Genomic DNA, 25,360 nt, shown 5'->3' with positions numbered 1-25,360 from the left:
CTCATCAATCTCTGCTCTGTTGAAGAAGAAACTGTGTGTGTGTCTGCCGTTTTATATACGCATTGGTATAAAGTGTAGTATGAAGTGTACACATTGTATTTGATCTTTCGAATATTGTTAAGGTGACAAAGTCATAATAAGTGCAGGAATCCTATGCAGAGGAGGGCAGATGTGTGGTACTAACATTTTGCCTAAAAAGATTCTTTTTTTTTCTATTTTCTGAAACAGACAAAAGCCCTAAGACAGTGTGCTGTAAACCAAATAATACATGCATGTGCATAAATATTCTGCTGGCACACGTTACTACATTGCATTCACTTTTGTAAGCTGTGTGGTACATGGATGTGCATAAAACGACACAAGACAGGTGCAAACAAACACACACACACAAGCACAGACCAGAAAGCAGAGAGTCAATAAAGAGGGGTCAGTTTTTAATCATCCCTACTTTGTTTATTTAGCAGTGGTTAATTCTTCAGCTTCTAAACCTTGCAAACTCCACAGCAAAATTCCTCCTTTTAGACTCCAGAGAGAACATTCAAACAGTATTAATTCCTCTTGCTCCGGGAAAAGGGACGGCCTTTTCCCGGAGCAATCCATAACATCTGAATATAAAAATAAATATGAAGAGCGGGCGCGCTCTTATCCCCAAAGTGAGGAGGGAAAAAACCTGCCGGGAAGTTTGACGGCGTCTGTATGTTTTTCCTGTGTTTCACTAGTGTCTGGGACAACATTTTTCTCTGCATAGTCACTCTCACTTTGTTGCAGCCCACTACCACCTTCTCTCTTTCTTCTTCTTTCGCTTCTTCTTCTTCTGCTTCTTTAAATTAGTCTCTTTATTGAGCACTGGGGTGCTGTCTCTGTCTTCTTTATCTTCACCCTAGCTCTCTTTCCCTCCCTCTCACTCTCTCTGCTGGACGCCCCTGTGCCAGTTAAATCACCACAAGCCAGAGGGAGGACCGCAAGAATGCTTAAATCAGCATAATTAGGCCTGTGTGTACTTTAAACACACACGTTTTCCCCAAGCCTGGACTCCTGCCACCCGTATACCACTGTGTACGCAGCCACGGCCCGTCTCTTTGAGTCAATAAACACAAACATATCAACAGTCAGCCTCGCACACGTTCACACAGCGCACACACGGATACACGCACAGATGTGTACATGAGGTGAAAAATACCCAGGCCCCAACCGCCATCACCACACTAACACAGTTTGACCCTTCACACTGTGTAGCTGAGGGGGAGGAAAGTAAACGAATTTAATGTGGGGGCCCTGTGCTGAAAAGCTGCACATTTGTTGCAAAATTTCCATAAGCAAGCCGGTAAAAATTAAGCATGAGCATGCGTTTAAACAATGGCACGGCTCTCGGTTGAATCTGTGGTTTTGCCCCACACACATCTGTATGTGTTTTAGGTTTCAGTGGTGCATTAACAAACAACTGCCTCTCGGTGAATCCAGGGTGCCCGGCTGCATATGGGGATTATCAGTAGTCATTACAGACCATTTAATAATAATCACCACCATCAAAAACGAATCAGCCCAAGCATGTGATATCTGGATGGCCCATATCTCTGGCTGAGTGGATCATATTAGCGAAGATGAGAACTGATTAGACAGTGTTTCACATATCATACTATTGGAATTATCGCACAGGGATCCACACACTGTGAGCAGCTCATTGTTGTTTACGTCTGCCCTTTTTTTTGTGAGGAAAAATGCAACGCAACATCCTGTGTATGTGTATGTGTGTGTCACTGTATCTCTGCAAGAGATAAGAGCAATTACAGGTACGACACCTGTGTAGTTACAGCATCACAGCTCTAAACAGAAAAGCTTGAAAGTCAGTGACCAGTGTAAAGGCGTCCAATAAAAACATTACACTCCCTTTGTCAGGAGCTCAGACACTCACAGCTACCTCGGAAGCTTCAGGTGCAGGTGAGTCCTGCAATGGAGGTGTCTGCACCAAACACTGCACCAAACACGTCGAAATGACAAGAAGAAGGAAGAAGAGGAGGTGCCAAACACGAAAGAACAAGCATGGAGAACAAGTAACTCCAGGAGTGACTGACACTTGTGCCACCAGCTTTGGAAGCACAGTGTTGTTGCCATTGAGTTTATATGCTTTTAAAGCAAAACATGAAGTTAATTTGATTTCCATTTTTAACATCACCCGCCTCAAGAACAGATAAATTTTATGTGGCCTCAGCTTACTTTCCTGTTGGCATAACACTCCAGAGAGTGATCAGAACGCCATGCTCAGTCTACGCTGGAAAATATTTTGTCAGCAGCATTTGATCAAAGAAGTGTGATCCTGTTTATATGAGGGTTCACACTGAAAACTAGCCACAAAGAAGCCACTCTGTATCTTCTCTTCCTCTGTCTCTCTGTCTCCTGCTCTCTCGCTCACACACACACACACACACAGAGGCAACGAACACACTCATGTCTCTGTTTGTATGCTCACACAGCTGTGGATCTTGCACAGGGTTCAACCAAGGTAAAGATATGGTATATTACGCAATGGCTTATAGATTTTTCCACCCCTGGCGAGCTGCCAGCACTATCAATGGGGAGGAGAGACAGACGGACAGACAGACAGACACAGAGAGAGAGAGAGAGAGAGAGAGAGAGAGAGGGAGGGAGGGAGGGAGGGATCAGAGAGCAGCACACTTTGTTCCACAAAGTCTGACTCACTAACTAGATTCACTGGCTCCTTTACTGGGACTACAGGCCTCTATGACCAGTAGTTACATTCAGGAAATAGGGCTGAACTAAAGCATGTGAGTGTGTGTGTGTGTGTGTGTGTGACTTGACAATACTGGGAGTAAAGACTGTTAATGCTTTTGTGTCAAGTATCAGATACATTTATTAGGTCTGCCGGACATTTCAGCTGTAACTCCCTCAGGGCGATGTGCGATCTGCTGCTGCTGCTCTATATTAATCTGCTTTTGCACAGGCACACATACATACACTCAGAGTGTGCAGGCAAAAATAAATGACCTTAGGTAGTCATTCAATGCAGTGGGGTGCTGTGGCGATACAGTCTGCTCTATGTATCCACTGCATTGGCTATACTTTAAAGACACAGGAAACATATCTAGACAAGTTACGCTTTACATGCAGAACATTATTGCTTAGGACACTATTGAACTTTTTAAAGCTTTATGTTTTTAAGTACAATGCAAATGTATTTGACAAACAAAACAGTCATCAGACTCCATGCACAAATAAATGCCAAATAAATAAATGCCTTTGACATGATCAACAAAAGCTGTAATGTGCATGCACGACAGACATTTCATTGGAGACTACTTCCAGAATGAGACTTGGAAGAGTCAGCAAGAGCAGCCCAATCTGTTTTGAATCAGACGCTCGCCTGTCAGGATGATCAATCCGACTGTTTTCCTGATTTACTTACCGAGTACGTGACATGCATATGTTAATGAAACTTGTGCGCCTCTCATATCAGTCTCGTCCATATTCTCCCGCCTGGATTAAGAAGGCAGGCATACTGTTCACACACAAGGCCGAGAAATGCATTCACAGAGCTGATTTGGCCTAGATCTCGGGCACCGAGGTTTCCCCTACTCTTTTAATTGGGCCCTTGATGCTCGACATAGGGTGTACTTCCTCTAATTAGCTATATCTATAGCGTATGGGAGGGTGTATGAATGCATGCATGTGTAAAATCCTCTTTTGAGCAACTCCAAACTAACTAAGAGCTTTAATTTCACGCTAGGCTGCATTGTCCCATTCAGTGGAGTTACCCCCACAAAAAAGCCTCTGAGAAAATCAAAAAGAACGGGCGACGGAGGAGGGGGATGGAGAAAGACAGAGAGGGAGAGACAAACAACAACAACAACAACCAAAGCTCATCCTCGAACAATGCAGATCTCTCACCAACCGTTACTTCTCTTTTAAAAGGAGCTAATTGAGGAGGTGGAGAGGGTGGAGGAAGAGGAGCGGGATGAAGGTGAGGGGGAGTCTGTCCCAAGCAGCTGCATGAAGAGCACAGTACTTTGGCTCTTTTATCCTCTCGTCCCTCAATTCCTTCGCGGGTTCCTAACTGTCTGATCATCTCATCAAGTGTTTTTGCTGTAAGTGACTGTAAACTGCAGGTTTTTGCACCTTTGATTTTCAAACCTGAGGAAAAAAAAATAGCCGTCTTGTACAAGGAAGATACGCAATTATCAGTCAATCACACATTCATATTACACACCTAGTTCTTACCCCCTGCCAAAAATAAAACCATATCAGGTAGTGAGCACTGCAGAAACAAAAGCGCTGCAGGATAATTGCTTTTATTTATTGTTGGAGCACTTTCTGCTCATGAAAAAAGCTGGCAAAGGCCAAACTGGGAGAGATGTTCTTAGAATTAGCACACTGAGGTGACTGCCGCTCCTCCACCGCATGCCCGTCTATCGGTCTATAACATTCATGAGTGTTCCGTGTGATTGTCCCTATGTGTGTGTGCAAATGTATATGTGTGTGTCCTATTGGTAAACTCAACTATATCAGAGACCAACATAAGACCGCTATAGGGGCCGCCTGCTTCCACTGGCCACAGATCAGCCTAAACCTAATCCATACTAGGAGGCAGAGGGGGGGCTACACGTATTCACACACACACACACACACAGACATATATTGGAAACACACACATGCCCATCCATCCAGAGGACAACCACCTATTACCCTGTTGTGCCAATTGCCTCATTTAAGCATGATAAATCCATTTACTATGGGCAGTCAGCAAGACTGCTCCGATAAGGGATGAGCAGAGCATCACAGTGCTGGATTTAACTCACCTCCAAGACAGATTCACACACGCAAACACACACACACACACACACACAGGAGGCCGGTCCACAAGCTACCTCTGGGTTTTGTTCAAGGGCCTTGTACAGGCTCATCCATAGGAAATGTTCAAAATGTTGGAAACAAAAATGTGATATTTTTCATTTGTGCACGCGTGTAACAAACATGATGCATAACGCGTGATTTAAAATATCTGAACTGGAAATGAACTCTATTTAAGCGCCTCAAGACATCCCTCACACAAATCAAGTCCTTTTTTCTTTTTGCATGTAATCAAAATTTATTCAGACACTGTTTTACTGACATGGACATGCTGTGCCATTTCCCACTTCCCTGCACTCCTTCCTCCGTCCCATCCCTCTGTCCCTGCCTACCAGCTTTCACTCCGGGCCAAGCAGTGTAAGGTGGACCTGGTCTGCCTCCAGCAGAAAGGATGAATAAGTAAAAAGAACACAATGTACCCCTGGGTTCTGCCTGCAACCCACTGCCTGCCTGTCGTCCTGGCACAGTTGGCAGGCCACTTTTACCCTGCCTACTGTCCACCACAGCAAACCCATTCTCTGCTGCCTGTGCTGTGCCTACCAACTAGCTCTGTGTGAGCAGGATTAGTGTGTGTGCATGTATGTGTGTGTGTGTGTGTGTGTGTGCGTGTGTGTGTGGTGCAAAGTGATGCCGGTGAGGCTTGGTATGTTACCAGATCATGCAGGCCCACCTCGGTTTACATCAGCACCGCGGCCGTCACCATCCGGTCCCAGTGAAACCAGAACCGAGGGCTGACGCAGGAGAGGCACCGGCCCAAAACGGAGCAGGAGTAGGAAACACACGCATGCTGTACACATGCGCACACACACATGCATGGACAGCAATGACAGCCTGGTGTGGACTTAAAGGCCTTGAGCATGAGTTTTAAAAGATTTGATTCTGGTGACTGACGGTGAAAACATGAAGACACAAATAAAACAAAATTTGATTTAAAGAAGGATGGGTTTCATTTAGAAGCTGTTTAGGACAACATATACAAACTGTTTGCGTGGGCTCCACACATATTGCCACACAGACTTTATGCTTGTCCATATGCACTGATTGACTAACACCATTTTGTTGAGATGGCAAGATCCTTCATCTCCATCACCAAAGATACAGACTACAAAATCTCCACAGTCTTTTCTTTCTTTCTGTTGCTATGACTATATGGCATGGCTACAGTATGTATGGCTTTCACTGCATGCTTTCAAGTGCTTTGCCAATCTGCACGACTGAGTGAATTTCAAGGACTCATTTGATCTCCCAATCTAAAAACACACTTTAGAAGTGCAAAGAATTGGACACGAAGCGCTCATGAGCAAGAATCGAACGAGCAAATACAACTTTTTTTTTCTTTTTCCGAGGGAAACATTCAAACAATCTGCCGCGCGGTGTTAAACATCTCAGAGAGGGAGAGTTTGCGGCAAAGCTTCAAAAGTTGGCAGTGATTGTGAGACGCGCTGTATTCCACCAGCCCACATCTCGTTCGGATAAGCCGGACTCTGTGGAGTGGAGTCTGGAATAATTGATTTAAAAACACAGCACATAAAAGTTTTAATTAACGACGCCTCCGCGACCTTCAAACCGCATGAAAACTTTATGCAAATGCCTTTCCATCACAGGGATGTGAAACGATGCCACGAAGTCCCGTAAAAACCACTTTTGGCTGCTCGGCTCCGTCACCTTACCAGGCCATTCCAGCAAAGCTTTTATCAGCATCAATAATGCATTGTAGATTGTTGACACCAGTTTTGCATGTTTTCTGTGATTTGTGAATTATTTACACGACTGAGATCGGAGAACAAAGTCTTAATGGAGCCATAGGACGACAACGGACCTACATGATGCGCATTGGTACGCTTCATCCATGTGTGTCTGCGCGTGGGGGCGCACACACAGAAACTACAAACTCCCCCAACTTTCGCAGCTTCAGTCTACAAATCATTAAAACAGACGATTGAGCCAATTAAAGCGGATGTTCAGCTCGAGTTTAAATTACAGCTGAGTGATGTATCACTTAGCCTACCAACAAGCAGGACGGTTTTCACGTTAATTTGTGTTATCCTCTGCGTACGCGCACAAGTTCTCAGTGAGATATGAGAGAATGCAAACAACTCAGCCCCGCTTGATATCCATCAGTAGGGCCAGGAGACGCAGTAACAGCAGCCTAAGCAGATCAATATGTACTGCGCATATGGGCAGCACGCGTCCATGCGGCGCTCGTGTGAGAGGATCTGCTGCCAATTAATTTTAATTAATGGAAAGAAAGAGGAAACTCGATGCGGACCTCTGCCTCATACCACCAGGCTTGGAAAATTATCTGTGCTAAATATGCAGTAGGGCTGTTGGACTTATTTTACGGAGCAAATCAAATAGACTATAGATTAGAAAATGTCTCCCTCAGTGTTTAAAACTCGACAGACGCCAGAAAGGTCAACAAGATTTTTATTTTTTTTTTAAAGGAGGAAGAGAAATGAAGGCGACTGAATCGCAGAAGTGAAGTCTACTTCTGATTCTGTTACAGTAAAAAAAAAAAAAAAAAAAAACTAAAAAAGTATGATGAAATATCATTTTTGCAATTGAGCAGTGCTGCTCTCTTTTTTTCTGCCAGCTATAAACAATCACAGAAAACATACTGAGGTTTGGTCAGAAGGCCTGACACAAGACTGACAGGGATTTTTCCACGGAGCTCATCAGAGTCACACGCAGTCGGGGTTAATGGACGGAATGATTGCAATTTCTCTGCTTGATCACGTATGACATTTAAGTATAATGCTACCTCAAAAAGATTTATTTAAAAATAAATTATATATATGTATATGTAATCCCGTGACAACAGCGTAACTGTGGGAAGGAAAAGGAGGGCGGCAGGCCGTGACCTCCAAGCAGCCCTGAAACAAGTTAACTGCACGCCTGAAGCTAAACAGCTGTGGCCTTTAGATGAAAAATCGCACAGTGTAAATGAATGCGTAAAATTACCGCGCTTAAGGCTGATAATCGAGTTTCTCTTCCAGGAGCTATAGGACTCCTCACCAAGAAAGCTCCTGACCTCAGACGAAAGCACACTGCCTACTGACAAATATTAAACGTGACAAATGTTAAAAGGTCTCATTCAACTCGCGTCAATGGGAAAAGGGTGAAAGATGAAAATCCGGCTGCTTGTAGTTGTGTAATGTGGTGAGCCGAGCGGCCCAGGGAAAGCGGACCTGCGGCGGCCTGAGGCTGGAGCTCGGCGCGCCTGCAGCTTTCATCTGTTAACTGTGCGGTGACTGAATCTGAACGACTGCATCTGTGAGCTGAAGCTTCATTTAAAATGACAACTTTAAGTATGTCCTAAAGAAGTGAGCGCGGCAAACAACGAGGGAAAAAGGTCAGTTATGACTTGACCTTTGCCGTTTGTGAGCTGCTAAACGATGCTGTTTCATTTATAGATTAAAGTATATTATGAAGGTTACACACTGAAATACGGCAAATTCTGCATATGTAGAAAATATCCTTTACTGTGATGAGAAAACAGAAAAAAAGTTAAGAAAGAATCAACAAACCATTTGTGTCAGAACTGTTTTAAGGACACCCGGCGCATTAATCAGTTAAAATAAGTTTTGTTGTATTTTTTACAGGAATATAATAAACCCAAATATGATTCTAATCACTTATTTGTTAAAAAAAAAAAGATAAGCTTAGACCTACAGTGTGAACAGGGGATGAAGCCCGAAGGGTCAAAACGGAGTCTAACATTGCTGACTTCATTACAAACATGTGAGCTGAATATTCAGAGTGGACTATTTAATTATATAATGTATATTCATTACAAAGTTTAACGTCAAGTACAACAAAAGCTAAAACTTGATCACCCGTGTACAAATCCTAACTGAACCTTCGACCCAAACGGCCTTTGAAATTACGCACAAGATAAAGTGAGATTTTCCTCTACAGTAAAACGATTCCCTTAAAAGCTGCCTTTTGTATGTAACAAGTCATTCACATATAGCAGCTGTACTGCTTCTTTAAAGGTCAGCTGTCTTTTGAGATTAATCAAACTGCAGCCATGCAGCTCGGACTCTCCACACAACACACACCCACCCTTCCCTGTGTCGCATTCAGGATGCCCCGTAAATAAGTTTTTTGAAAGTTTTCTTTTTTCTTCTTCAAAAACGAGGCTGCTGAAGTGGAATAAACTGGATGACGGCGAGCTGTGAATACGTCCACGGTGACCCTAAAGGCCCCCGTGCAGTGCCGCCCGCGACTGGAGACCGGCAGACCTCCGTAAACAGCCGCAAGTCAGAAACCCTCCACATAAAAAAATAAACTGTCCCGCAACGAGCCGTATTAAAACACGGTTCGTGGTTTATTATGTTTGTCGATGAAGCCGATTATTGCCTCAGGGCGACTGTAATTAGTCGCCAACTGTCAGGGCACCGAGCCCTTCTTCCCCTTTCTCCAACCTCCGTTTTATATAAAATAGATTTGGGAGAAGCGCCATTTTCTCTCCAAACCATGCGCAATGAGACGCACAAGAAAAGCCCGTTGGAGGAGTGCCATTAAAAAGAAAGGGGGAGAGAGAGGGGGAGAGAGAGCGAGAGGGAGAAGGGGAGAGAGAGAGAGAGAGAGGTTGAACACTATCGGGGAAAAGAGAGCAGAGATGGAAAAACGGTCCTTAAAACGCAACAAATGACAAGCAGCAGCACGGCAGACAACAGCACACCGTAACACACACACAGTGCAAACAAACCGGAGGCGCACCACCACACCGGAAAAAAGACAGCGAAGAGGAGCGTGGAAAACGGCGATTTTTCATACCTGTGTCAAGCAGTAAGGGGAGTACATGGTTGTGTCTAGAGATGAAAATTGGAGTTGTTGATAATAAAGTTGGATGGAGGTTCGCTGCGGTGCCGCATTGCAAAGCCGCTGTGGCTCAGTCCAGGCTGTAACCCCGCCTCACTCACAGTGAAAGCTCCGCACTAACTTTAGGGGAAAGTTTTTGCTGCTCTCTCTCCCTCCCTCCTTCCCTCCCTCTTTCTCTCTAGCTCTCCCTCTCTCACTCCCTCCCCGCGTCTCTTTCACATGGACACAAACCGAACCTGTATTTAAAAATTTCATCGGCTTTTACAGATTTTTCTTTTTTTTTTTTTTTTTAAGACTCCGCGCTTCGCTTAATCCACAGAAAGGAATGGCACAAAACACAGTATGCCGACAGTACTGTAGGGGCTCGTAGTGCGCATGTGGCGCTCAGTGGGGAGTTCAGTCACCTCGTCGTGTTTTAAGGTACTGTTTTATAAAATTCAAAAAGAGTATCTGTAATACTTCCATCCCCCTTTCGCACATGCAGCTCTGCAGAGCAATCAGCTTTTGTTTTTGTTTTTGTTTTTTTTAAATAAAACAAATTGTGAAACGAATTTTACCGCATATTTACTTAATCTCATATTGCTCTGACAAATAATAACAAATATGCAATCAAACAGACATGGATAGGTAGATAATAGGAAAGCCAAAGCTTCATTTTAGACATTTAGAACAGATTTAACATTTTGTCGCACAACCGTCAATTTGTCTTTGTTTCTTGGTGGTGAGTTACCAGTATTTATGGTATTTTGATGCTTAAATGCAATCTATTCTCTTGTGTGCTATCAATTTAATATTCCAAATAAACTTTAAAATGTCAAAAGGTGTTTTTCAGATCATGCACACATGGTATATTTTGGACTTTGCATTATAAATAAGTCTCAAATCTAAAACTAAGCAATGACCAAAGAATAAGCGCATGTGACAGATTTCCTCACAATTATCTTTATCCACTTTCATGTCCTTTGCTGTTGTACAAAAAGCAGAAGCAAAACCAAGTGCGACAGAAATAGAAACAAAGGTCTGAAATTTATAACTGAGATTTCTGCAGTGGCATTTGGTCAGTCCGTCAGCTGAAGAGTGACACAAAGCTTTCAGCACACAGTAAACTGATTCAAGTGTCTTAAGTGGAAGAGGCCCCCGTACTCTTAACTGTAGCATTTGTTTTTGTAAATCAAAGTGTGCAGCAGACAAAGTCTTTGATGCAGCGGAAACTTCAGCTACAACGTCGACCGAAGTTTTTAGTGTTTAATTCATTTTACAAGGTGTCACGGCTGGATTTGAGGCCCAAGTCTTGGCTGGGGACAGTCATGGCTCCTTGTCTCAGAGCCTGAACCAGCAACACATTATATTACCAACTGAAGGAGCATGCAAATATTCTAAATATTTCCTCTTTGAATGCATTCAAGGAACCAAGCAATTCCAAAGTTATTACAGCAAGCTGTACATTTACAGCCTGAACGATTCATTCAGCTGTGATGCCCCTCGGACTGCAGATTTTCTCCTTTTTAATCTTGTCCACGTCATGTTCTAGTGTGCTGTGTGTGTCTGTATATGGAGAGAAAAGATACCTGAACTTGCAGGCAAAGTGGTCTAAACCATTTTCATTGTGACTTCTATTGTATGGAAGCGATACACTCTGTTTCTAATCAGGCTTGGCTTTATCCTCGCCCGCTCCCTGCTCCTCGGCCTAATCAAACTCATATATGCAGGCAGAGTGCCTGCAATTATACATAAGCCCCTGCCTTGTGCATGTGTGTGTGAGTAAAAGTGTGTGCATGAGCATTGTGAGTGTGTGTGACTACGTGTGAATACGATTTTATGTGGGTGTGTGTGTGTGTGTGTGTGTGCAAGGGTGCGGTTTCGGGGGTTGAAGTCACCCCAGAGCTCGAAAGCCAAGTTTTTCAGGGGGATATGAAGCTGTGCAGCTTTACGAGACCTCAGCCCATGTTGGATACTTAGACACTCACACCACAGACACACATGCATATAATATACAGTATATACACACATACATGTGCACACACATATATGTACACGACCACAAATGTCTTGTGGTCAAAGATATGCTGGCACAAGCAACTAGAAAAGAATTAAATTGAGAAAAAAAAACCCATACAGAATTAAAGTGGAGGAAAGTGAAGCATATTGAGGTGTTGTCTATTCTTTTTTCTCATAGTCTCTGCTCTTTCCAAACCACACCCCATCGCGGCACAGGCCCAAACCCCAAAGCCTTTGTGTGCTTCCTTGCTTTCCCTTTTTCTCTTTCTGTCTACCCCCTTTTCTATTCCTCCATGGTTCTTTTTAATGACCTTTTTCTCTCGTCTAATCTTTTCTCTGTTCCCTCTCTCTTTCTGCTGTCTTGATCACACTCGCTGTCCCTCTCGTCTGTCTGACTTTACTGGCCGACTGGCTGAAGCCTGGACCGGGACGACCCATCTCAGTATTCAACACAAGCCCTTGGTGGCAACAAACAAACTATAGCAACCACAGGAGTTACAAAACACTGGCGCTTATGTTTTCTTTCCAAACACACTCTCTCTCTCTCTCTCTCTCTCTCTCTGCCCGTGTGATCAAATACTGACCATCACCTACAAAAGCCCCTGAAGCGCACAGGACTCTAGTGGTTTTCTGAGTTTGCCATTAAAAAGCGCACGAGAAAACCATATGGTGTGTCTAAAGTTAGCATGTTGTGGTCTCCCATTGACACACAGCACTGCCCATATACTTGCTGTTTACCATCGCCTGTGGCTTGGCCATTAAATATTGAAAGTGATGTAGCATACTGATACTGCCATTAGCATGCTAAATGTGTGAGACAGGTGGTCGAGGCCGCCTTTCAAAAGGCAGGAAATATGTGAACGGAAAATGTGTGTAACTGTGCCGTTTACTACACCGTACAGTGTAAATATTGTTCGAGTAAGCTGTTTATGTGTGCTCTGGGAGGGAGCACGCCAGTCAAGTGCATACAGGCATATGCAGTCAGAAAGAAGTGGCTGACTGGCCGTTATGGCTAACAAGCATATCATACACAGCACGGATCTCAGAGACTCTATGGATCTGTTTGCAGTCTGAGTGTGTGTGCAGAGCAATGTGTTACGCCTGCTGCTTTTTATGTGTTTACTGTGTGAAATAGCTGCATATACATTTTACTCGACTGGTTTGGATTGCTGCCTTTCCACCGTGTTTGTAGTCAGTGGAAAGAAGACGTACAGATTTGTATTTCTGCTCTGATGTCATCCATCATTTCTTAGTTTAAGCGGTAAATTTAACTTGTCTCGGATTGCAGCACGCAGGCCGAAGGAGCAGTCGTCCACGCGGTCTAACAGTTGTCTGTAAACTGAAACTGGAAGGCAACGTGCTGTTTTTACAAAAGATACGAAAACGACCACATGCAGAACATGCCACACACAGAAAGTGTTGTCCAAAATAAAATCATACATTTACTTTTTAAATGTTTTGTATTTTATATTGTTTTCACTAGCTGCTGGCTTTGTCCTCCACTGTCTGGACAAACCCGATTAAATAAAACCTAGTAAACTTACTTATAAAAGAAGAGTTGACACTTTGAGGAGTGTTTATGGAGGGCACTGTTGCCTCATGTCATAGTGGACACATGAGTTCACAACATCATCCCTGATGACATTAGGGAGATTTTACAGAAAGTGGATATATGAGCATGCTAACAGACACAATGTCAACACTCAAAAATGTGTGTGTGTGTGTGTGTCTGTGTGAATGTGTGTGTGTGTGTGTTTTCCTGGACACATTAACCCAAGAACCTCTTATTCAAGATCTGAAGAATGAAGATATTCAAGTGGTTAACATCCCTAATGGTGAAGTCTGACCCTGTAAAAATTATTCTGCAGCATGCACTGATGAATCTTTTGTGCTCTGAAGGCCCTTCTCCTCTCAACTGTGGTAAATCTTCATAAAGGGAAGAAAGAGATTGTTTTTAATGGACTGTGCTTGTTTAAGTGTCCAGGAAATAAATCTGTATGACATCAGCATTGTGAGGGCAGATGTGGGGAGCTTGAAGTGTGTGTGTGTGTGTGTGTGTGTGTGTGTGTGTGTGTGTGTGTGTGTGTGTGTATACCCTGTATGTATCAGACACGAGGAAACATTCAGGCATCCCTGGGCCTCTAGAAGGATCGTCGTTCACCAGGTAGGTGTCAGTAGCCTACAAAAAAACAAACCAAAAAAAACAAAGCAAACAAAGACATGGTTATTTAATTTCAATGTTATCAAATGGGTGGCACAGTGATGCTGTCATTGTATTAATGACTCTCTTAGGCAGCAGATCTGAACTGTTTTTGGCACTAATGCACCATAAACTATGGTGGCTGCTTCAACCTGTTGTTTTGTGTGAGACAAAATTCCAATGAAGGTAGGGACCAATACAACATATTAAAACATTTAACACAAACAATTTTAAAGCTGAATTCCAAATTTTTTAAAAAGTACAATGTTATATTTGGCATTTGTTCTTTGTTAAGCAAATGTTAAACTATACTAGCCTTAAGAAATCACATAATTTAAAAAAAAGAAGAAGAATTTATTAAAATGCAGAGGGACATTTGTGACCAGTCATGTCCTGAAGTCACCCCGATCAAACACAGATTTTTCTTACTTCCCCTTTGTGAGACAACCCAAAAATTTACCAGTACTATGAATCTCATAGCCAGTATTGGTTTCATTTCTCCACAGAAAGCACAGCGCCTGCTAACAACTCTTGCACTATACATCCCCAGCCAGACTGTCTGTAAGTACCAGTGTGCATGCATGCATGTGTGTGTAAGTGTGCATTCAGGGAGCTTCATTTGTATTCTAAGTCAAACAGGCAGGCAGGCAGGGTTCTGGCAGGGCCCGGAGCTGTGAAATGGGCTCTCCTTGCAGTTCTGCCGTTGATTGGATCAACCTATCCCACTCTGCTTAGCCGAAGGGAGCCCAAATCCCACAGCCGCTGCGCCGTTCTGTGAAATCCTATTTCATTTCACAACTTTAACGGATAAAAAAGCGTGCATGCACGCTTGTGCCAGCCCAAGACCCCATGCCACATTTATTTAGCTGAACAGGAGCAGAGAGAAAACAGCCTATCTGGTGTGTGGAAACATTTGAATGCACATACATGTAGCCTCACCCTCTCTTGAAAATATAATCACCTGCACGTATGTACGTTTTTTCCACGCCCATGTGCCCTCGGCCTGGCGCACAAACACACGGCAACACACACAAGCATATGCACACACACCAGTGCACACGTGCATGCCACTTACGCAGACACACAGACACAAACCCCATAATAAGAGCCAGACATTGGCAGACCACACAGCCCCGAGTTGTGGTGAAAACAAAGGCTATTCATATCCTTCGCAATGAGAGGTCTGTACAGCTAACTCTCTCTCTCCCTCTCTCCCCTCAGCTTTTTATTACAGATAATCTGCACTCGCAAACCTTCCATTTTTCTGCAATTGTGCGATTTCTAATCATCTTTATTAGTCCATAAACATGTTTTTTATTCTTAGCCGAGGCCTCCAGCTCCTTAAGGGGGCAACACAGTGCCCATTGTTGGGTCTCAAGAAGAGGATGAAGCCAGAAACAGAGTGAGAGAGGCCCACTGATAAGACTGCAAAGCATTATGGGAATGGGGGAGCAGAGTTCCTCAGATGCACACATACATGCTGATACACACACAAAGACACACACGCACAAAATGCAAACACTCAAAGTCTGCCAAGCCACATGTGATAATGAGACGATGCATCTGATTGGCTGATGGTCAGAATAATGGCCTGGATCCACTGCACCTGTGTGGGAGTCTGCACCAGCGTGAGCCTGCCGACTACCAGCAAGTGGACCACAGTGCATCAGGTGTGCTGGAGCGTCTGTGATTGGCTGTCCTTGGCCAGAAACAGGGTCAGGTGCACTAGCAAGCCTCCCCTGATTGGTTGAGCCAGACCCAAAAAGCTGCGGGTGGGAAAGAACCGTTTTCATTGGCTGCCACTGCCTCATTCTGCTGGTGAATGGGTGTCTGGGAGGATGGCAGTGGGACAACTGGTTCAACTGGGAGTGTGTGAGGAAACATACTAACCAGCTAAGAATATCTTTTGTACATATGTAGCCCTTCATATGCGGTAAATCTCAGCATCACTCATCTTTTAACTTGACTTGACCCAGAGAACGCTTTGAAACAATGGAAAATACGCAAAAAAGCCAACTGCACTCCAACAATAGATAATTTGCTCTCATTCCATATTAACCAACCAACAAAGAAGACTATAAAAGCCCTCTTTATGTCGTCAGCCAAAGAAACAGGTGCTGATGAACCTCAATCCCATTGTGCAACAGTGAATAACATGAAGATAATGAATAGGCTAAGCTGTGTACCTGCCACTAGGGAGGCCAGAACATACTGACTCCCTTTGTAGTAAACTCCAAAAAAACTCTGGGCCCCCAAACACTCTCTCCTGCAGCAGTGTATGAATTATATATTGCACTATATATATAGAACATATGCCTGGCCCATATGGCCAGCCCTGAGCAAAAAAATCTCAAAGCCCTCCTTAATTAACATTTTAGAGGGAAGATTCGGAGGCGGGAGATTGAGTCAGTGACCTATTTGGAGTCCATCATCGCCCAATGCAAATGTGTTAATTGAGACAGATTTTCCCACTCCACAAATATGTGGAATAGGGGATGCGATGGAGGAGTTATTTATTTATTTTTTTACTTGCATTTTTTTTTTTTTTTTTTTTTTTTTTTGTCTGAGCTATCTGATCTAAGGTAGGGGAACAGGATCTGTTTAAAACTGCCTTTCCTCCTGTCTCCACTGACAAAAGAAGACACCCCTCTTTCTCTTTCTCCCTCACTATCTCACACAGTCTTTCGCTCCCTCTCTAACTCTCTCTCTCTCTCTCTGGGTATATGTGTTGACGACCATATGGCCAAATTCTTTGGAGGTGAGATCTCCAAAACCTGCTCACCCACACACACACACACACACAAACACACACACACCTCCACAAAGCTTTGTGTATGAAAGGCCCTGATGGTGGAATTTGCTCTCAGATGGCTCCATTTTAAAGCACATGAATGGCAACATATCAATGATCCTCCTCTCTATCTCTGTCTCACTGCATATCACATTTGCAGCTACACACAAACAAACACACGCACAAACTAATGCACCACCTACACACAAAAAACTTACACTGATCACACACCTGGTGCAGTCGTCTCCTTGTTTCCAGAAAGCATTTATTCTGGCTGCTGCACAATCGTCAGCCACAATCACTATCAGCACCGTCAGTCCATCTTTTTAAAAACCATAATTATTATCACCACCATTGTGTCTCGAACAGGCTTTTTTATCATCAGGATTTGGTGGCTGAAAATAACACTGCCAAGTTTAAGGCACAGGATGAAAATGGGGGGCTGTGGGGGAGGGAGAACGAGAGAGTCCAGCCAACCTGCGTGAGATGGCAACCACTTCAAAGACGCCGGGCCGCACCGGCGATCTGTTCCACGGTGTGTGAGGGGTGTATGAAAGGCAGAAATGGCCGCCGTGTGAGTCCGTGCCAAAGCTACCTCGGGGAAAAATGTTGGAAAAATATGATTTTTCATACAGCCATCTCGGGAGGGGTGAAGGGAAAACGGGGAGAATAAGAAAGAAGATGAGAAACCGAGGGGCTGCATTAAAAAAAGAAGGAGAGATGGATGGCTGAGCAGAGTGGGGCTAATTATTTCACTCCACTTGTGGGTCCTGAAGGTTTTGTTGGGTCAGAAGTACAGCCAAGATGCGGTGCTGAAAATTGCATTAGGCTTAATTGTGCAGTCGTGTTTTACACAATAGTAAACGGTGGGATTCTGGAGAAGGCATGAGGCACACAGTGTGAACAGTTTCTGTTAAGCAGGCCTGACTGCAGGAGGCAGGAGTACAATATAATTCCAGATGACTTATGCAAAAAACAATTTGACTTATGCAGGAAATTCAACTGTGTCTGTTTGTGTGTGCGGGTCAAATTAAATGTACCTAAATGCAAATCAAGAGAGTGATTTAAAGCTTCTGAGTTTCAGAGTCCTTGCTGTGAAACTATGCCAGCGCTAACTATAGCAGACACAATCACATGCAAAGAAATTCATCCCTTTCACCAAAACTGTTAAATGAAACAAGTTTCAACAGAGAACACATTGTGACACGCCCCAAGATTTGCTTGGCCTGGCACCTCGCCTGTCAACTACTGATCTTGCCTGTCAGGCTGGCCTGAAGATAACACCATGCCAACTGTAACAGTGAACTTCCCGCACTGCAACTTTTTCGCTGCTGCACTGCTTGCACCATGTGCTGCCTCTGTACACTAGGTAAGCCAGTGCTACTGGCACCCTTTCTCCTGCACGGATCTTTATTCAAGCTTTTTTTAATGGCCAAACCGCACTGAGTTAAGGCCTCGCCGCACTGGCTATGTGCATTTAACAATGAGGTTTGGGCTGGTACAATCAGCCCTTTGTGTCACACAAGGGTTGATCCATGGGGAGATTTTCTTGTGGTTATGGTTCTAATACAGCAGAGTTTACCACAAAGACCAGGAAGCATAGTTATATTACAAAACACACACACACACACACACACACACACAAACTGAGTATGACTCAATAAAGAAACGCGTAGGGCTCGTGTAAAGTGTCTCACCCACTTCCAACTCAACTGAAATGATACTCTAAAAATGTATTTAATAACATGGTGAGGTTCACGCCCACCTCGCAGCTACAGCCTTAGCTTTGATTTGACCGACAGGTTCTGTGGTTGGCAGGTTTTCTCTGCAACAACCAACTGTGAAATTATAAGCCTACAATCAAAACAAAATGAGGACTGTTATATCACTGCCAATTGCGAAGCATTGTCTCATGGTACGTTTTCCTTAAGAAAAATAGACAGATAATTGGACCGCTGATATCACAAATCGCATATGGCCTGTAACTTGACGTTTTGATCTGAGATCTGTCTGTGTTGTTGGGCAGGTATGGCTGGGTGTCGCATAAACAGTGGCCAACAAACATTTTTGGCAGGTGACCCCCCCACCCCTCACCCCATAATAGAGTTAAGTAACAGTGATATTCAAACATGGGAAAATGTGTATTCATATCCTACAGGTGTGACAAAGTGTGCTGACAATGTGTCACTCATCACTCAGGCAGGAATCAAGTTTCTCCTGCAAAGTTTGTTGATGATGTTACACGATCAGATCGAGGCAGACACATAAATGCTCTGTGAAATGTAAGTGTACACTTCAGCTCATTGTTCATGACGCTAAATGTCCCATGCAGTCTGAGGCTGAGTTGATGTTTTCAGGATAATATAAAGAACAGCTGTGTGACTCATTCTAGCATGTACAGTCAATTGAATGAATTAAAGGCAGTAAAATATCCTCAAGCCAGGAGATCTCATTTATGTAAGCAGCAACTACTGCACATATGTTGTTGTACTGCTGCAGCGGATATCATTTTTAGTGTTTGCACTGTGTAAATTGTCTTTATTTATGAGATGGAGACATTGACATTTAAAATTTATACCCAACTAATTCAATTAATGTTTCAGTCTTTGCAAACCATTAGATTTCATCTCTCTCTTTAACACAGGAAGTCCTGACATTAGAGGACCAACTGTTGGACAAGGAATATTGTGTGGCTAACAGAAGTAATTTCTTCTCATGTGCATATGTCTTAAACCAAAAAGCTCAACACATAAACTCTGACATGACATGCAGCCAAATTATGGCACCTTTACTGTCCACTCTTGGGTTGACAGTAAAGTTGTAATGTAGATTAAAATTTAGATCGAATTTAAAGCAGGTATACTGTAATCCAAAAGCTTTGAGCTGCAGCATGATGGGAACTGTTTAAAAACTGTTTAAATAATCCTTTGCCAGACTGCAACACTCTGATGCACAGAGAAAAGGGAGGGAAAAATGCAAAAGTGCAATAAGCAGATAATAAAATGTAACGTTTATGTCTCCAAATGCTGCCAGATTTAAAAAGATGACCGGACCATCAGTGCCCAAGCAGAGATTCTTCCTTTGCATTTTCTGATAAACATTAACTGCCACGGAGCAGTTGCTCGCATCCACTCTGCTTTCGCCTTCGCGCTCCCGGCACTTGTTCTGGCTGCACAAAGAAGGTCTGTGTGTCACCTCACCTCCCCACCCCCTTGTAGTCGCTATAAAGTGTCATCAGCTATGCAAATGAAGTGGCCATTGATTTAAAAAAAAAAAAAAAAAAAAGCAGCGGTCGCCTGAAACGCAGAAAAAGACACGGTCCGGGTGCAGGACGGAGAACGATACAACCACTCGCAGAGTATCATCATCATCATCATCATGAGGAATTCCGCCCACATACAATCTCTAGGCCTATATGCTGGCCCTTCGCATCTCTTCAGTCTGAGATCGCATGTGTGTTTTATTCCGTTTGATCTGATCTGCGCAGCGCAGGAAGATGAGCCTCCACTTTGTCATTGGGTGTCTGCAAACGCCTCTGCAAACCATTCAGCCTGTGCTGAACCCACCATCGAGCCTCAATCAATTTAGAATAGGAAACAGATTTAAAAAAATAATTACGGTGTTAGGGTTATGTCTGTGAGTGGACATAAAGGAAAATAGGGATGGCAGGTCACGGTTAAATATATAGAGCTGCTTTACAGTATATTACTGGGGTACAAGTTGTATGGGACGAGCAGATTATTAGATGATTTTTCACAAATTGGGTGTATGCACTTTACAATTATCAAAACTGGAGGCAAACAAGGTGATTATGCTCATACACACACACACACACACATCTCTCTCTCTCTCTCTCTCTCTCACTCACACACACACACACACACCCACACACAGATGTGTTGTATTGTCATGTGTGGCCTCACACTTCATGGCCAACTCTGCGTGTCCAACAAAGTAGAAATCTTTCACAAAGGAATTAGAAACTTAAAAAATCCTGCAGGGTTGCAGTCAAACACGTGCAATGTTTGGTTTATTTTCAGTCCTATAGACTTTACCCTATAGACGCAGCAGAGGGGAACTATTGAGTTACACAGCACGTACCATTATAGCGTGGGGAGATCTGCCAACCTTCTCAATGCCCCATTTTCCTTTAAAAGTTCAGCTTCCAAAAAAGTGAGAGAGGGAGTGAGGGCTGAGGGAGGAAGACTTGGTCTCTTCGCTGTTGCCGGAAGCAAAAAAAGGGACCTTTAAACAAGTCGGCCTTAGGCCCAGATAGAAAAAAACACGCTCTTTCAAAAGTGGTTCCACTCTGCAAGAGATAGGAGGAAAAGGAGGACAGCAGCTCCGAACCCTCTGTCTACCGCTGTTTGGCCTCAGATGTGCCCATGTCCAGCAACAAGAAGTCAGGGAGACGTCTGCGTCAAAGTCCCGAGGTGCGTTCTTCAGCGGCCAAACTTGTCCAGCAGATTGGGAAACGCTAAACAACTCCCCCAAATAATATTAATAGCCGTTTAAAAATAATGGACGGGAGGTGCGATGCAAAGTAAGTTTAATTTTATTATTTTTCCGTGTGCAGCCTTTGCAGCCGGACAGCTTCTGTCTCCAAAACGTGTCCAAAAGCGGCTGTCTTCTTTGCGCCGCGCGTCCGATCTGTTTTACCCTCGTATCTCTCTCTCTCTCCTCTCTCTCTTGCTCCAAACACACACAAACAGGCGCACGCACACACACGGTGTTGCACACAAAACGGGAGGACACCCCTGGTCCCTCGCCGCCTCCTCCTCAAAAGCTGATGAGATGAAAGAGCAGCTTGCGTTTTCGCTTCTTCAAATCGCTCCAGCCTCGCCGATCTGCAGAATGCCTGCACAGCGACACGTAGTCGGTCCGGGCTTCAGCGGGGCTCTTGATGCCTCGGTGCGTAAAATGGAAGCTCTCCGTGCGCTCCGGCAGCGACGACAGACAGCCTACACTTCCCTCCCCAAAAATATCAGCCACTAAATAGCTCACCTCACCAGCAGACGACCTGTTTACACACACACACACACACACACGCATACACGAAAAAAGACGGGGAATTAGGGCAGTTATTTACAGTGAAGGTGGGGGCCGATGCTTCAGCAGGCAGCGTCGAACGGCTGAAATATTAGGTGAATTATTAATAAAGCGAGCGGTGTGCAGTCTGTCGCGGAGAGCGCGGAGCGGCCAGGGGAGCAGCTGGGGCTTTAGGAGAATTAGGAGGACCAGGGGCTAAATCACGGACGGCGGGGATTAGGGCTGCACTGGCTCCTACCTACCGCCTGCATGTACTGTAGGTTTCACAGTGGCACTGTGGGCACGGCCGGGTACGACCCGAGCTGCTCCCACTATGATTTCGGTAAAGTTTTATTTTATGGTCTGGATCAACGATCAAGCAACAAAAAAAGGGCCAATAGGTTAATTCAGGGAAAAACTAATCACTTTGAGCAAGAGAGCCCAGTCTCCATGTAGCTGATCATATTCAACAAGATATGTTTAAGAAAAAACATTCCAACTTAGTGTATCCCCAGAAATTCAGAGGATCTGAGGAGGTTCAGAGGGTTTTGGAAGGCAGGATTTACCATATTTTAATAGATTTATAACACACGCATGAGACTCAATGTATTCTGTCAGTTCACACTGGTGGTGATTGTAATGATGGAATTTAGCAAGCTTTAACTTTAAAGCTTTTTAAACACTTCACTATAGCACAGCTTTATTGTCACAGTGTCTCCCAGAAGAATGACGGAGTGAAGCAACGGGATTAAACGTGACTGTGATATCACAGACATATTGTAAGCCATAAAAGATCCGACTTTGAGGAAATACGACAAATAAGACACGAAATTCCCAATTTTTCATTTATTTATTTATTTTGAAAGTGCTTGAAGTTGTGAGGACTAGAGGCCCGAAGCAGCAGCAGCAGCAGCCAGGAGGAACAGAGTAGTCCAAGACAACAGCAAGACAAGAGTCAAACACATGCGGACATGCTCTGTGATTATTTAGGAAAAAGGCCGAATACTCAATCAACACTCATCCCTCAACCCTGAGATATTTATGTAACATGTAACTGATATGAGTGGCATTAGGATGAAGACTTCTAACATCTCAGCCACGAGGAAACAAAACGGGTCCTGGCTCTCAGGACATTTGTGGCAGATAGAAGTGATGTCATGAAAGCCAAGAATACGTAAAACACCACAACAATTTAAGAAAAACGCGTAAAAATAAAACCTTTGCGCAGCTCTTGGCTCCTACAGGTTTAATCAGTTTTAAAATCGGCCTCTTTCTGTTTCACACTCTGGTATTTTCACATTTCAGGTTTCACCAGACAATTATAAAAGACTGATCAAAGTCAAGACAGCACAGTAAGTGTTTTCGTTCTTACTGCAGATGAACGCAGCATATTGATCCTCGCTGTTTGGATAAAACTCAGCACTGAGCTGAACTGTGCATCCGGGTGCTGAATGATCTTGTATTGAGTTGTGCGTGTGTAGTTATCCGTCTTTTTTAAAAATCAGACGTCTAATGACATTCCTCCAACGTGACGGCTCATCAATAATTAAATGTTGACCTCCCAACACATTTGGCCACATCAATTATTCATCTGTAATTTTAATTTGTGATTTAGGTTTTTTTTTTTTTGCTTCAGTCTAATTTGGATGATTTTATTTAACACGGAAGTGTGTCTGTGGTGGGATGCAGTTTTATGCTGAGGTAACGGTGGCCGTGATGGCCCCTTCGCGCAACAGCACAGAGAGAAAACCTGTCGTTTTTGGTGGTTAATCTTGTTTAATCAAAAGCTGAAAAAGACTATATCACAAATAATGTAGTCTGACAATACTTTGTGCACACCGGCTCATTACAGGTCAATTTTGTCGATCTTATTTTCAAAATAAAATCTTCTTATACTACACCAGTTTATCCACGTGATTGTGCAAATGTACGTGAGTTCAAATGTGAGTCTTTTTATGCCTTTTTTGTGACACAAAATCCTGTTTGAATTATTATTTTGAAGTGAATTTAGCCGTTGATATTATTATTTTATTATTTGTAAGATGCACGCTGGTCATTGCTTGGGACACGAAACACAGACACACAAGTTGCTGTAGTGACAGGTTAACAGTGCTGGAAGTTCAGCAGTTCAGTTCTGATGAAGAAATTCTTAATATACTTGGTGAAGGGATGAACAGGTGCAGAAATAATCACCAGAATAATTTCAGACAAAAAATAAAAACAGCATCAAAGCACCGAGACTAATAATGATGTGATGACATTTAAGCAACCAGAACACCAACAACAGCAATAATAATACTACTAATAATAACAATAATAGTAATTATTATTATTATGACACCTAGATGGTCTGATGATTTATTGATTAAATGGTATTGCATAATATTCACAGTTTGTATCATGACCTTCCTAAAAGGTTTTACATACACACATATATAAATATATATGTATATATTATATATTTATATTATATTTCAATATTAATTCTGATGTTTTTTCACAGATGCTGACGACTTGGAGGCTCTCACACGCCCGACGGCCTGTTTGGAGACCAGTTGATTGGAACAGCAAAAAGAAAAAAAAAGAAAAAAGAAAAAAAAAGCCAAATGTGCCGCTAAACCCCAAATAATCCTATCACATTTTTTTTCCTTAACCTGGAATTAAAATCAGTTTCACACCGCGTACTCAGCACGACCAAAAGAAGCCAGAGAGATTTTTTTTTTTACAAGCTTCAGGTAACAAAACTGCTTCCGAAAGAAAGAAATAAAATCGAGCAAACGTGTTTCTGGATGGGCCAAACGTGCAGCTCTGTGGTCTTCAGCTGCATTTGTCAGGATCACAATCAGGTGTTAATTTGACAGAAAAATGTCCATCAATCAAAAGCGCAGCTCGATGCTTTTTCAGGTAGCTGAAAAATGACCCGCAAACATTTCTAAAATCGAAAAACTGCAGAAAAAAAATACATCCTGTGTTATGTGAATGAATTTACCTGCGAAACTCGTGTGAGGGGAAAAAGTGCGTTAAATTAAAACGTCGCACGGAAGCGTTAAGTTAAATCCTGGCAAACTTTTCAGAAGAGGCCTTAAATTAAAGCAGAACTACACGTGGACGCGTTCAGACAGCAGAGTATTTAATCTACGCTAAAAGCGCGACAGGATTATTGAGTTAAAAACAAGCATAAAAGTCTGGTCCCAGTCACAAAACAATGGGCCAAAGTCTTTGAAATTTTGCTCATTAAAAATCTGTACACTGAATCATTAATGCCACACAGAGGACTCGCATGTGTCTGTAAATGTGGTTTAAATAATAATTCATACTCCTTGTCCTGATGGTGATGCACCATATGCTTGTAGCAGTTGACCTAATTTCAATCAGGCAATAATTCCCATGTTTTTCTTGAAATAATCTTGATGAAAATGTGGACTGCTGGTCGAAATCTAACTTGATCCTCCTGAAATAATTTTGCTTGTGACATCTAAACCACAACCACCAATAGATTGTTTAATTCTGGGGAGAGAGGGTGCACAATAATAAAATAACGCAAATGGGTTTGTCATAAACCCTTGATTGATTTTATTAAAACTAAATTTAAAAAAAGGAGTCACCCGCATAAAAGTTAATGAAATTTATTCCTTTTAAATCTTTCTTGGAAG

The 25,360-nt window shown here is 43.1% G+C and overlaps 1 protein-coding gene and 1 long non-coding RNA gene across 11 annotated transcripts in view; one reads left to right on the top strand and one right to left on the bottom strand.

Annotated features, from left to right (window-relative positions):
- nfixa (nuclear factor I/Xa) overlaps nt 1-20,910 on the bottom strand; it is a 108,543-nt gene extending 87,633 nt beyond the window's left edge. For 9 of the 10 annotated variants that reach the window (XM_046411303.1, XM_046411364.1, XM_046411373.1 and 6 more), the window contains exons 1-2: nt 20,781-20,910; nt 13,784-13,867 (exon numbers count right to left, since the gene is read on the bottom strand). In XM_046411303.1, coding sequence (XP_046267259.1) covers nt 13,784-13,867; nt 20,781-20,783 — 87 coding nt within the window. In that variant the 5' untranslated portion in view covers nt 20,784-20,910. Of the gene's footprint in view, nt 1-9,645; nt 9,824-13,783; nt 13,868-20,780 lie in introns of those variants that run through there. The other variant, XM_046411320.1, reaches the window with a different exon arrangement.
- Nucleotides 20,911-20,976: 66 nt separating this feature from the next.
- Nucleotides 20,977-24,281, top strand: LOC124071013. Its single transcript, XR_006845274.1, has 3 exons — nt 20,977-21,112; nt 23,013-23,059; nt 24,211-24,281. It is a non-coding gene; the product is annotated as an uncharacterized LOC124071013 (long non-coding RNA).
- The last annotated feature ends 1,079 nt before the right edge of the window (nt 24,282-25,360 follow it).

This window comes from Scatophagus argus, chromosome 2, assembly GCF_020382885.2.
Source record: "Scatophagus argus isolate fScaArg1 chromosome 2, fScaArg1.pri, whole genome shotgun sequence".
Lineage (NCBI taxonomy): Eukaryota > Metazoa > Chordata > Actinopteri > Scatophagidae > Scatophagus > Scatophagus argus.
Note: the sequence above shows the minus strand (reverse complement) of the source record. Positions and strands in the feature narration are given on the sequence as shown.